This window comes from Chanodichthys erythropterus, chromosome 8, assembly GCF_024489055.1.
Source record: "Chanodichthys erythropterus isolate Z2021 chromosome 8, ASM2448905v1, whole genome shotgun sequence".
In the NCBI taxonomy this organism is placed as follows: domain Eukaryota; kingdom Metazoa; phylum Chordata; class Actinopteri; order Cypriniformes; family Xenocyprididae; genus Chanodichthys; species Chanodichthys erythropterus.
Window position 1 is genome coordinate 7939144 of NC_090228.1, and position 14907 is coordinate 7954050.

Genomic DNA, 14907 nt, shown 5'->3' on the forward strand with positions numbered 1-14907 from the left:
AACACTTAGTGTGTCCCAAATTTTTTATCAATTTTACTGGTAGTCCATTGTATGAAGAATTTTTGGGTATAATACGTCACAGTTTAGCCTACTTTATTTTGCTATCCTCACTTACATAAATGAACTATAGTGTCCTGCACCCACTAGTAAAAATATATCAAAAATTATATCTAGTGTCTGAATAATTTTTGGCTTGACTATATATTTGGAAGCAAACTAGAGAAATGGAGGAGAAATGCGAAGTTGTTTTATTATTTTAATCATGTGAGTGCATTGGTGTAAGTCAAAGTTTTGACTGACAGCCTCTAGAGGTCAAATTAAATTGTATGAGCTGTTTTGTTATACCAATATGTTTGGTCAAAATAGAGTTTAAACACTGATTTGTGTAATTTTGTCATTTTCTACCAATAAACATTACATAAACAAATTATAAATAATTTTGGCAATTACAAAAAAATATGACTTTTTAAAAAAAAATATTTATCAGTAGGAGTAATAATACTAATGCAATAAAAAAGTTACAGGACATCAAAGTGTTCCATATTCATGGTTTTCATGCCGAAAAACAAAACTGTTGTCAAACTCAAAATGAAAATGTAATAGTCCACACATTTTTCTCAAATGAAAAGTTGTTTAATGCAAGGAAGTGTTACAGAATGAAATATAACAGCAAAATGTAAAATGCTGTTATTCTGAAAAAAAAAAAAAAAAAAAATTCAGCCAATAAATTATTGTATATATAATATATAGTCTTTATACTGAGAATTGAAAATGTGTGTGAGTTTAGCTTATGCAGGTTAAACAACAGGAACAGTTGTAAATTAGATAAAAAAAAGAAAAGAAAAGATCCAAATCATACATTAAGACAGGCCTTATCTTGTGTATCTAAGTTTGCATGCGTCAGTCTGTACTGCACAGTGACAATGTGGTTAAATATGCCATTTCATATTCATTTCTGTCAAGTCAAAACATGATGGATCTGGGTAAAATTACAGCTGTACCTTCACTTTATCCAGCTGTTTGAAATAAGACAACAAAAAGATGTTCCTTTGCATAGTAGCATAAGCAGGGGCATTATTTGGCAGCAAGACATTGCCACTCAACCTAATCAGGGGCTTTATTTTGCACCTCATATAACGGAGAATCACTTACGGGCCAATATCTTGGCGGTATTCATTATTTAGATACCTATGTAGTTGCACATTCGGCCCAGAATGCAGGTTAAACAGGCCTGTTTTGACCAATGAAAACAGAGCAGCTGCATATTTTTGTAGCACAAACAGGGACAGAGTAGCCCTTCAAGCGGTATGATGAGATTCGTGCATGTGCGAGTCAGTCCCAGTGCAAACTGAAGCCTTTAGACAGCATGACGGCCTCCAGGTCACTATCCTCCTCTTTTTCCCTGACTCGCTGCTCCTCCAGCAAGGCCACCAGCGCATCCCTCTGCTCCACCACATCCAGCATCTCGCTCAAAATACGCCTCTCCTCGGCCAGCTCGTCCTCTCCCTTCAGATGGTCTGAGAGAGAGAGAGAGAAGGAGGTCCCGTGTGACTGCTCTGAAATTGTTATTAACTGAAGTACCATTATGCGAGAAAGCCACAGAGGAGTAAGAGGAACTATTTATATCCTCTGTGTACTAACCGTCCACGGCCATGCGCTCTCTCAGCTCCTGCTGCAGACGGCTCTGCCTGTCCTCCAGCTCCAGTTCACGTGCACTGTGGACAGACCGCACAGATGAGCACAGAGCAATCAAACACTACTAGACTAGATAGAGAATAAAACACTTACGTAATACCTGACTATACAGATAAATGTAATCGCACATCGCCAGATCAATCAGCACAGTTTAGAGACTATTAAAGAAAAATACTCACAATATCATGAGCTCAGATTCATAGCGCACAAGAGCATTCTTCTCCTGCACCAGCTTAAACCACTGATGCATTAAACTAGGATCATCTTTCTTTCCCATTCCTATGAGAGAGAGAAGAGGAGGATGGGACCCTGTATGTGATGGACACGGTAATATACACATATGCTTATAAAAGGGTCCCAAATGAACAATTATCAAGCACTAAAATGCATATAAAAATTGGCTTTGGCTTTTGTCCCTCAATATAATATGATTAAAATTGTAATGATAGTCTGAAAGATATGCAAGTCAAATGAAAGACATATAAAAATGTTTAAATTAAAAATCTATAATATATAGGTTAATTCTATTATCAATAATATTTGTATTTTATTTATTTATTTATGTTTTGATATTGTTTAAAAACAAAATATATTGGACCCTGCTTATAAACTTTTCAAAAGTTTGGGGTTAGTAAGTTTTTTTTTTTTAAATAAACCTGCATTTATTTGATCAAAAATACTGTAAAAAATAGTAATACTGTGAAATATTATTACAATATTATTTCTATTTTAATATATTTTACAATATAATTTATGCCTGTGATGGCAAGGCTGAATTTTCAGCATCATTACTCCAGTTTTCAGAGTCACACAATCTTTCAGAAATCATAATAATAAGCTAATTTGCTGCTCAAGAAATACTTCTTATTAATTTATCAATGATGAAAGTTGTGCTGTGTAAACCATTAAATATTTCAAAAGAACAGCATTTTTTGTAAATCTTTTGTAACATTAGAAATGCCATTTTTGAAAAACTTAAAGGGTTAGCTCACCCAAAAATGAATTTTCTGTCATTATTTACTCACCCTCATGTCGTTCCAAACTCATAAGACCTTCGTTCATCACAAATTAAGATATTGTTGATGAAATCCGAGAGGTTTATCCCCCATAGAAAGCAAAAATTATCACATTCAAGTTCCAGAAAAGTAGTAAAAACATCATTAAAATAGTCCATGTGACTACAGTGGTTCAACCTTAATGTTATGAAGTGACGAGAATACTTTTTGTGCACAAAAACAAAACAAAAATAATGACTTCATTCAACAATTTCGTCTCTCCCCTGTCAGTCTCCTTTGCTACTTTTCTGGACTTGAATGTGGTAATTACGTTGCTTTTTTGGGGATATATATATAAAAAAAAAAAAAACCCTCTCAGATTTCAGCAAAAATATCTTCATTTGTGTTCCAAAGATGAACGAAGGTCTTATGGATGTGAAACGACATAAGGGTGAGTAATAAATGACAGAAATTTAATTTATGGGTGAACTAGCCCTTTAATGCATCCTTGCGTCCTTTCAAAAAAAGAAAAAAATCTTAATGACCCCAAACTTTTAAACAGTATTTATATAAATTAATAAAAATGTGCAAGCAGACAAAACCAAACAGGGCTCTGACACAGACTAGACAACATCTGCACATCTATTTTCATATAACAATTCCTGAATAAGACTTGATGTGACATTTTAGATCTACTGACAGCCATGCAGATCAGTGACGTGCCATGCCCATGCAACTCGATCGCAGGAGAGAAATAACATACTTAGCTGGTGAAGTGGAGGCTCTTGCACTACATAAAGAAAAAACACTGTACAGACATAAACTGAATGATCGTGCTCTGTCCCTTTAGCTTTGGCTGTGTACGGCAGGATGAAGGAAGAAAGAGAAGAGAGGAGAGAAAAAGGAGGATTTAGTAATTATAGCTCTGACTAAATTTGCACTAGAAGGGTAAGACAGGAAGCTGGGGTGGTGTTACCTTCGGAGGAACAGCAAGGACAGAGATAGACAGGCCTTCTACGAGGAGAACCGAGAAAAGGCTCGACTAAGACCGAAGAGACGAGGAGAAAAAAAGAGGGAGAGGATGTATTCAGGAGAGCAAGAACGCGAGAGAGTGAATAATGGAGGAATGTGACGCGCAAAGCTGAAATGGGACGAGTTGGATGTTCATGTCCAGGCAGTGGTCTGACTGAAAACCTGCTGTCTCAGAAAGTAGGCCACCAGAGAGATTAGCCTTAATGTCCTCAAAACGTTAAAATAGCACCAAAATATACTTTGACTAAAATCTGTATTTGTATTACTAACAGTCCTGCCATTCAAACCTCATCTCACACAGTCACACCCACCAGACGATACAAACCATTAATAACACAAGCATCTAGATTCAATTCAAACACAAATCTAAGACAGGACAGTGTCCACAGCACGGAAAACACACCACCACGTTAACGTAAAGATACTAATACAGATGTTTAGTTTATGGTAACACATTAACTAATGAGCCTGTAAACCTCTTTGTTAGTGTCATTAGCATCAGCGCTCATTCGAATGTGTTATACATACCACCCAGATGTACGTCCAAGAGGTCAGAGGTACTAGAGTCTTCCCAGAAGTCTATATCATGAGGAAGGACACATCATGAGGACTATGACTCTTAAAAGTCACAGGAAACATAATATCCTGTGTTGCTCTGTCTCTTCAATGTGTTTCAGCAAAGATGCTAATATAGCGATAAAAGATGGTGTTTTTGATGAAGGTAAGCAAACATATAATGGATATGAATAATGAGAGATGATGACATTTCATAGTACATCATAAATTTGCCTAATAATATTAAATAAATAAATATAATTTATAAAATATTTGTGAGATTTAAGCTTAAAGGAAGTGAACAAAATATGCATTCTATGAAAACAAGCCACCTTCTGTTGAAAAACAGCTTAGACCAGCTTAAAGGGATAGTTTGGATTAGTTTACTCACTCTCAAGCCATCCTAGGTGAATATGACTATATTCTTTCAGACCAACAAAATCGGAGTAATATTAAAAATATATCCTGGCTCTTCCAAGCTTTATAATGGTAGTGAATGGGGTTTTGAGACTTTGAAGCCAAAAAAAGAGCATCCATCCATCCATCATAAAACTAATCCACATGGCTCCAGGGGGTTAATAATAATAGGCCTTCTGAAGCGAAGTGATGGTTTTTGTAAGAAAAATATCCATATTAAAAACTTTATAAACTATAATAACTGGCTATAATAACATAACTATAATAACATTTTTGTTGATCCTGGAACAACATTCAAATCAACCAATCAGATTTGAGGGACAAGTTTACAGATTATGTCAAGTTTAAGCTTAAAATCGTGAATTGGTGCTTCTACATCAGTGTTATTCATCTATCATTTCCCTCTGATTTTTGGGATAACTTATGGGTAGGGTTAGGTTTAGGGCTAGGAATAGGGTTAAGACTAAATTTGAATGTTGTTCCAGGATCAACAAAATATATTGACCCAGGAACGTTCTGTTTGTCGTCATATGTCACATGATCTCCTTTGTTCTGTTTTCCCGCCATCATCAGTCACCACGGACACTAACTAGATTATCACAGCTGTTTGTCAATTTTGGTTAATTACATTTGTGTTGCATTTCTGCCTGTACCTGTTGGATCTATCAAGTAAAGACTTATTTTGTATCTGATCTCCTTCGTTGTGTGTTTCCTGCGCAAGCAACTTGTAACAGAATGCATCTAACTCAGCAAAATCAGGACATGTACTCGTGTACGGTCATTACCAAATTACCAGTGATTATCGTTTATAAAGTTATAATAAATATGGATATTTTCTTACAAAATCTCATCGCTTCTCTTCAGAAGGTCTTTATTAACCCCCTGGAGTCATACGGATTATTTTTATGATGGATGTATGTGCTTTTTTGTGATTCAAAATCTTGAACCCCATTCACTACCATTATAAAGCTTGGAAAATCCAGGATATAACTCAAAATCCTTTAATATAACTCAAATTGTGTTTGTCTGAAGAAGATAGTCATATACAGGTGCTGGTCATATAATTAATATATTTTTTTATTGTAAATTATTTTAAAAAATGAAACTTTCATATATTCTAGATTCTCTGCATGTAAAGTAAAACATTTCAAAAGTTTTTTTATTTTTTTTTTATTTTGATGATTAGAGCGTACAGCTCATGAAAGGCCAAAATCCAGTATCTCAAAATATTAGAATATTTACATTTGAGTTTCATTAAATGACCATCCCTACAGTATAAATTCCGGGTATCTCTTGTTCTTTGAAACCACACTAATGGGGAAGACTCCCCATCGTTGACTCCCTCCACAAAGAGAGACAATCATTGACTCCCTCCACAAAGAGAGTAAGTCACAGATGGTCATTACTGAATGGGGTGGCTGTTTACAGAGTGATGTATCAAAGCATATTAAATGCAAAGTTGACTAGAAGGAAGAAATTGGGTAGGCAAAGGTGCACAAGCAACAGGGATGACCACAAGCTTGAGAATACTGTCAAGTAAATCCAATTCAGACACTTGGGAGAGCTTCACAATGAGTCAAATGAAGCCGGAGTCAGCGCATCAAGAGTCACCACACTCAGACATCTTCAGGTAAAGGACTATCAAGCCACTTCTGAAACAGAAACAACGTCAGAAGCATCTTACCTGAGCGAAGGAGAAAAAGAACTGGACAGTGAACAGTGTTCGAAAGTCCTCTTTTCAGACAAAAGTAAATTTTGCATTTCATGTTGAAATCATGGTCCCAGAGTCTGAAGGAAGACTGGAGAGGCACAGAATCCAAGCTGCTTGAAGTCTAGTGTGAAGTTTCTGAAGTCAGTAATGATTTGGGGGGCCGTGACGTCTGCTGGTGTTGGTCCATTGTGTTTTATCAAGTGCAAAGTCAATGCAGCCATCTTCCAGGAGATTTTGGAGCACTTTATGCTTCCATCTGTTGACAAGCTTTATGGAGATGCTGATTTCCTTTTCCAGCAGGACTTTAGCACCTGCCCACAGTGCAAAAACCACTTCCAAGTGGTTTGCTGACCATGATATTACTGTGTTTTATAGAATATATGAAAGTTTCATTTTTAAAAAATAATTTACAATAAAAAAAACTTTTTCTCGATATTCTAATTATATGACCAGCACCTGTATACCTAGGATGGCTTGAGGGTGAATACATTTTGTTATAATTTTCATTTTTGGGTGAACTATCCCTTTAAGCTAGTTTGCTGGTCTTTTGGTTGGTTTTAGAGTGGTTTAGAGCATCTTTCTGCTAGTCAGAATGGGAGACCAGCTAAATACTAGCTTGGTCAGGCTGGGAGACTAGTTTGAACCAGCGAAGACCAACAAACCAGCTTTGGCTGGTTTAAGCAGTTAAACAATTAACAATTTTCCATAAAATTTTATTCCTATCTGTTTGACGAGAAAGAGACAGACGATTGACAGCTACCTGCTTCGCCTCTGAGGGCCTTCTCCACAGCCACACCCTTCTCCTCCAGCTGTCTCTGCTTTACCTCCACCTGCTCCAACTGACGCTGAATAATCTGAGACGACATGCACAAAAATAAATACACATTGTTTAAGAGACAAATAAACAAGCTTGCTTCAAAACATGTCACACACACCTGTGCCCTGTGCAGCCTCCGCAGCTCCTCCTGCTTGGCCTGTCTGCGCGCTGCTCTCTGCACTCGCCGTGTCAGCTTTGCATTGAGTTCCTCCTCTGTTCCTGCTCTCTGAAACAGCGTGGTAGACAAACTTATGCTGGAGGGGTCTGGGAACACCACCCAAACACCTACCACCTCTGACGGACATGATGACACTGGGGTGGCCGCCTTGGTTGGCCGCTCAGGAATAACACTGTGTTTCTATTGAGGAACAAGATGCTGAGTGTTTCCGATTCAGCCAATGGGATTAAAGGTTGAAGGGGCTCAACACATGTGAAATAAAAAGATGCTACCTTAACAGCGTACGCCCTCTTGAACGCCAATGCATGAGGCACGTAAAGCGACTCGGGAGAGAGAAGGTAGAAATTGTATTAATCTAAACTGTATTTCGAGTAAAACAGCGAAACAGTGCTAACCACAGCACAAACATCAGGTATAACCATTACAAACTACACACCTATGTGCTACCAACCACAGAAAAAATTCAGTGCCATAATATGATACCTCTTCCCCTTCATGCACCTCTTCATATATTGTTTCTTTCAGAAGGTCTGACTTGATGTCAGACAATTCCTCACTCAGCTGAGAGCACAGCAGCCAGAAAAAAAAACACATTTAATTGCCTCTAAAGTTTAATAATAAAAATCACAAAGCGTTAAATGATTCAATCAGTCCAGCTATACAACTCTTTGGGAATCATGGATGAATGCCAGACAAAGAGTCCTACTGTATGCAGTAAGACTGAGAATAATTGAACTATTTGATGATTGGAGAGAACCATAAGGACAAAAATCAATATAAACAATCAAGAAGAAAACTGAGAGGCAAAAAATAAAAAGCATGGGATTAAAGAGGCGATATTGAGAGAAATCATGTATATAATGTACTTGATTTTTTGACAAAAAGAGTTCAAGAGTTCATATAGTGGCTTTCAGAATATAAAAACACAATTTATTAGAACTAAACTGCAAAATTGACTCATTCTGAAATCCTTAGTCTTCTGACACAAAGCTTCACATGTTAAAAGGACGTTTACGTACGTGCAGTACAAGTACTGTACGAGATTTAAAGGCACAGTAGAAAATATTGTGCATTTAATTCAATTTTGTCCATTTAATTGTCCATTTAATTCCAAGGATCAGAGAGAGGGGTGAAATGGTCATGAAAAAGTAAACAATTTTTGTGCAAAGAAAAATATTTGATAGCACTTTTTTTATTTTACAGTCCTATTTCGCATGTACATACTATATTCTTATTGTAGTAATTACAATAAATGGGTTATAACTAGGTACTAGTCCTGAACCTACCCCTAAACCTAACCAATGTAGTTACCTTATATTATCCAGTACTTTCTTGGTAAGTACATTGAAAGTGCACGCATTGCACAACCAAATATTTATATAATATAGATTAAAGTGAACCACAGGGATTTTTTTTTTAAATAGTTTAACCCGTTAACTGTCATCGTCCCACTAGCGGGATGCTTGGCACAGTCTATTTTAGTAATCATCAAAATTTTTTTCATTACAATATTTATTTTAACTACTTTATAGTAAAAATTATAAAGAACGGTCTGAATCTCAAGTTTTCATATTTTTTTCATATCTGTTTTGTGATAGAAGTGATATTTGGACGGATATTTCAACAGAATGTGGGTGACACCCGGTGGCTATTTTTGGTACAACGCCAAAACAAAATCTCTTGGGAACTTTAATTTTTGTGATATCAACTTCAAATTTGGAACACAACTTGGATAGACATATGGCTTTAATTTTATATCAATTTTAGAGCAAAAATTATTTTGTAAAACATATTTTTTTTATAAAATTATACAGTTGAATACAGTACATTTGATTTACAGTAAATTTAAACTTCTATAACTTTTTCATACTTTCATACTTTCATTTTTCCAAACTTAGGTCTATATCACAAAGCATTCTTGAATTACAAAGATTTAAGTTTGGATAGTGCATTTTCATGTCTATACTCAAAATGGTTAAGGGGGTAAAAAATATATGAAATATGTACAAATTATAATATAATAATATATATATATAATACAAATATACAAAACATAAATAAATAAATAAACTATTAATATCCAAAATGAAAGGAAATAAATTGAGAATGCAAGAAGAGTGTGTGTTTTACTCTACCTGAACTCTGAGAGGACATCTTTCTAGAAGAGCATGGCAGGACAAGTCTGTGTCTTCAGAAAAACTCGGATTCTTCCGGAAACACAGGTCTGAGATATGGAAAGACATATAACCTCACAGCAACTTGTTCATGTGATACAGTTTACTTATAGATCCATCTATCTCACCTGCTGTTCTGTTGATGCTCGGCACTTTCCGCTTGCTCTCAACGTTAGCTGCGGCAGGTAGGGTTTCCGCCACCACCGCTGCGTCCTTCCTCTTTTTGTCCTTCTTATACACCGAAAAAACGGTCTTCCAGAGGGACTTGTTCTTCCCTGGCTCCCGCTGGGTCTCAGCTGCTGCATTCATGCTCTTCCTACCTTTACGGGGCGAAAACAACGAGTTGCGCTTTTTCTCCTTCTCCTCCACACCCGAGTCCGCCCCCCACAGCTTTATCTCTGACCTACGAAGCCTGACCTCAGGTCCCCCTGCCAGCAGTGGGGGGACCACCCGGTCTGGGAGCGTCCTCCTGTGCTCAAGCCTACGGTTGTCCGTCTGGCTGTCCGCGTCGCCAGCCTCCACAACGGCAGATCTTTCTGGCAGTCTGGAAGCTTCTTCCGCCACATCCGCGCATAGGATCTCAATTTCATCCGGAGGTAGGCTCTGAGCTTGATTGAGTTCTGGTTTAAAACCGTCCTGCTGCGGAACATGCGCAGTGTAGGTAGATGTGAATTCCATAACCTCTCGGCCCAATATGGGTTCGGAATGGCGAAGGGCCGGACACTGCTTGCCGACAAGAGGAGAGTGAGATGGGCTGTAGGGAGGGGTCAGAAGACCTGCATCTGAATTCAAAAAACTTTCATTACCAAATGAAGTGGTATTAGGGTCTAAACCCTGCTTGTCCACCATCACACAACCTTCTACAGTGATGCTGAGTCTGTGGATTACAGAACAGCGGCCTATCGCTTCTTCTAAAGTGACGCCTGCATCGCCATCCATAGTGTGAGATGGTCCAGGTGGGGATGTACTTTGAGAGGGAGTTTGTGTGCTGGAGTCACAGTTTCTTGCCATTTGGTTGGCAGAATCCAAAGCAGTGGTATTGGAGGACGATACGTATGCGACTGAGGTGTAAAAGCTTTCTTTAGCATTAGATGTTTGGGCTGCCATATGTTTGGGCTGGAATTCTCTAGGCAGCGGAGCCAGGCCTAAACTCTTCCTGATCTCGGCACTCTTCAGCCAGAACTCCTCTACGACCTCTGACCTCTTGGCAGGTGGGATCTCGGGGTTCGTCAGCAGCTCCGGTGTGGGTGTGGGGCCTGATTCTGGTTGTTTCAAGGAGGGTGGGGACTCTGTAGAGGCAGGTGATTGGTGGAATGGAATGGACTCTTCCTGTTCTTGTTGGTCACATGGTTCGGAGTCTCTGACTGAGCTGGCATCTATATCATCGCTGTACTCTTCACTGGACTCTAGTTAATAAAAGAATGAAAGGATAAAGAAAAAATCAAATAAGAATGTGAAAGGATTCTCGAATCTAGAAAAATTCTAGAATATTCTTAATATAGTTTTGCAGGGTGGAAGCGATGCATCCTTTCAGATACTCTTAAACAAGCAGAAACATGAAGCAGTCTGAAAAAGATAAGATGATAAAGATGGGTCAATCATGACACAAATAAACCATAGAGTAATTTTATAATTTTGGAAGTTTTTCACTTTTGACAGATCCAGATGTTCTGGAACCATTTTCCATCAATTCTTAAGCATATACAATAATTAAATTTATAAATTAATAATTTAATTTAAAAATATTTAATATATTATATATACTGTACTACATACATATATATATATATATATATATATATATATATAATTTTCCCACCTTTATGAACATTGTGCAATATTTTTAACATTACTTGTACCATGTGCAACATTGCATTTTGGTGTATGTTTTTCTATGCATTAATTTTTACTGTCTAGGATCTATAAAGAAGGCTAATTTCTTTATTTATACTTTACAAACTGCAAAAGTGATTAACATAACACTACAGTATGTGCTAACCAGGCATAGCTTAAGCAACAAAACATTTTATTGGCCGGTTGCTTTTGATTTCTGTTGTGCTGCACTACAAAGCTTCGCTCCTTTGTGAAATCTTATTGGTTCAAAATCTCACACTATTTTGCAACATGGAAGTAAGCTATTTTCTGTGAATGTGGGAGACTTCTGATTTTTTAAGAATAACAGTGCTGTGGTTAAAAGTGCCGTAAATGGTAAAACTACTTGCGCTATAAACCAGTGTCTTTATAAATTTGACAATACATTAAATAATTTGATAAGAAATATCAGTTTGCACAATCAAGAAGCATCATGAGCTGTTTTGTACAGCTAAAAATAACTGGAAATTGTAAAACCAGAAGCATCGCACATTCAAGTTACAAATGGACAGCAAATATGTTCTGATTGCTTACATTGAGCAGCATTATTGCTTTTGGTGTGGCAGATAAATGACATGAAAACTTGTCATGTCGTGCCTGGTTAGGACACAGTTAGTGAATAATTGACCAAATATTTAAAACAGCCAAACTGAAACAACTGCAAATTATTTCAATAAAATCCAGCACAACCCAAAAACATAAAAAGCCAAAGCAATTGCAAGATATACACAGATAAACACACTATTGTTCATGCACAGCCTGCAAATGAAATAACCTGCAATCAAGATCTTTTGAATTGCAACAAATGCTAAAGAAGTTTATCAATGGTCATCGGGGGTGGTGCTACCTTTAACAAACCCCGCCTCCTCTTCCTCAAGCCACACCCCCGAGAGCCGTTCCTTCTCCCAAGGGCAGTACTCACCCTCTATACACATACATACACATTAATGTGTCAAGAGCCCAAAATACACACACATACAATAAACATATACAATCAAGCATGACAATATTTACCTGGCACACAAATACATAGACCAAAATATTGTAAGAATAGGACACCAAAAAATAGATGACATTAAATTGAACAATACCTCATATTAAGATGATTTCTCTGAAATAAACAAGCTATATAGTCAAAAACAATGTCAGATAGGATTAAACTATGCACATTTTATCAGAGCTATTTCTAAAGATATTGAATATGAACAAACACTCACCATCACTAGACTCTCCCTCGTCCTGTTCTTCTTCTGAAACTTCTCCTTCTTCCTCCTCCTCATCCTCAGCCTCCTCCTCCTCCTCTTGTTTTTCCTGGTTCTCTCCTCCCTCTTCCTCCTTTAGCCCCTCCCCAAGATCTAACTCTCTCTCTCCATTGGTCTTGGAGTGCAAAACCTCCCCCTTCTTCCAGGCAATCTCCTCCTCCTCTAGGTCTGACTCAGAGCTACTGAAGGCCAAAAATGAAACATATTTACCAGGGCAAAACATGCCAGTAAATATTAGAAGCACAATAAGATCATGTTTGCATACCTGGACTGCTCCTCTGTGTTCTTCTCCTGCAGGCTAGCACTGAGGTTGTGCTGTGCAAGCGTCTCCTCTGGAACCTCCAGCAGTGGGCTGTCCTGTTGCTGTGGGCAGGGTTTGTAGTTCTCCAGCTCAATGCGCTCTGGCGTACCACACAGTCTCTTGGCCAGGCTGGATGCCATGTCTGGGTGGGTGCTGGAGGACCAGAGATCTGGTGGAGTGGCTGTGCCCACTGACCCAGGAGAGGACAAAGTCGTAGAAGTTGAGGATGGAGCAGGGGGAGCCTGAAGAGACAGAAACACACACACACACACACTCACACACACATATATATATATATATATATATATATATATATATATATATATATATATATATATATATATATATATATATATATATATATATATATATATATATATATATATATATAAAAGCATAATTGGAAAATGTTTCTGAGATGAAAAGTGTCACAAAGACAAACAAAATAATGTATCATATGAGAGTAAAAAGGTTGACACCAAGAACAATAATTGTAAAGATAACTATAACAACAACTATATTAGCATCCACACCAACGGACAATAATATTCTACTTTATTATAAGCATGCAGGTCGTTATGTATATCATATAATAATTATATGTTTATATATATTGTAATATATTGTTTTTATAAAATTTTAATTATATTTTACATAAATTGTTATAAAATATTATTTTAAATAAAATACATAAATATATTTGAATGCAGTATATACGTAAATTATAGAGGTATATACGTATATATGTGTAAATATATTAAAAACGCCTAATTAAATATGTTTTTAAAATTTATTACATTGAAAAAAAATTAATACTATTTATAAAAGCGCTTCCTAATTATACTTCAGTTAACTCATAAATCTGTTAGACATAAATAGTCATTATATTTATAATGCATGTGTACTATAAAACATTTTTGTTATAAAATTGTTACACACACACATATATATATATATATACACATAGTACTGTGCAAAAGTCTTAGGCCACCATTAGCAATGATATAATGACCATATATATTATTTTTCAGTCTCTTTATTACCAGAAAATACAGTAAATGTGTATGCAGTATTAAAAAACAGGATTTTTTTCCTGTATTTTCTGTTTGTATTGTAATAAAGAGATAGAAAAATAAATATGGATGGTCATTAAAACATTGGTAAAACAACAAAGCTGGTGGTGGCCTAAGACTTTTGCACAGTACTGTATATATATCATATCATATAAAAGGCACTTAGAGGATCTAAAGAAAGTATAATGGTGATCTGATGAATGAAGTTGTTACCTGAGCAGGCCGAGGGGCCACAGATGGGGCCGGTCTCTTTCTCTGAGCCACGTTGGCCATTCTGAAGCTGAAGTGCTGCTTACAGTAAAATTTCCCTGTACACACCGAAAGAAAGAAAAATAAATGAGAGAGTGAGAAAATAAAAAAGTAGCTGATGCAGGGAGTAAATGTCTTATTTATACTGTAGAAGAAGTCAGTCTGAATACCGCCTCTTTTTCAAACTTGAAGTGATTGAGTCATGTGAACTACATGAACCTATCAGTTAGAACTAGTGTTTTGACTCCTATTTAAAAAAAAAAAAAATGTTTAAGTGGCAATTTGCTGAGGGCCTTCATTTTGTGTGTGTGTGTGCCCTACTGTCGGACAACAATAAAAGCCCTGTCCCAACACACACACATTGCAGACCTTATGACTGTGCAATGGTTACAAAAGAGCAGCTTGTTTGGCCGAAAACAGTAGCCCACAGCAACAAAGAACAACAGGGGAGTTTCACACTCTGTGTCGCCCATCTTGTGACAGCATCCATGAAAAGCTAAACACCTAAATCTTAGAATCACTAAGTAATGATAACGATAATTTCATTAGTGGAAGTATTATATGGTAATTGCACAC

The 14907-nt window shown here is 36.8% G+C and overlaps 1 protein-coding gene across 4 annotated transcripts in view; it reads right to left on the minus strand.

Moving 5' to 3' along the window:
* Positions 1-637: 637 nt before the first annotated feature.
* Positions 638-14907, minus strand: part of mical3b (microtubule associated monooxygenase, calponin and LIM domain containing 3b) — a 30848-nt gene continuing 16578 nt past the window's right edge. For 2 of the 4 annotated variants that reach the window (XM_067391686.1, XM_067391685.1), the window contains 12 exons: positions 14296-14390; positions 12974-13251; positions 12664-12890; positions 9703-10980; positions 9536-9624; positions 7673-7723; positions 7341-7580; positions 7166-7259; positions 4251-4301; positions 1875-1974; positions 1642-1715; positions 638-1517 (listed from right to left, as the gene is read on the minus strand). In XM_067391686.1, coding sequence (XP_067247787.1) covers positions 1333-1517; positions 1642-1715; positions 1875-1974; positions 4251-4301; positions 7166-7259; positions 7341-7580; positions 7673-7723; positions 9536-9624; positions 9703-10980; positions 12664-12890; positions 12974-13251; positions 14296-14390 — 2762 coding nt within the window. In that variant the 3' untranslated portion in view covers positions 638-1332. Of the gene's footprint in view, positions 1518-1641; positions 1716-1874; positions 1975-4250; positions 4302-7165; positions 7260-7340; positions 7581-7672; positions 7724-9535; positions 9625-9702; positions 10981-12293; positions 12372-12663; positions 12891-12973; positions 13252-14295; positions 14391-14907 lie in introns of all 4 variants that reach the window. The other 2 variants (XM_067391690.1, XM_067391687.1) reach the window with 2 other exon arrangements.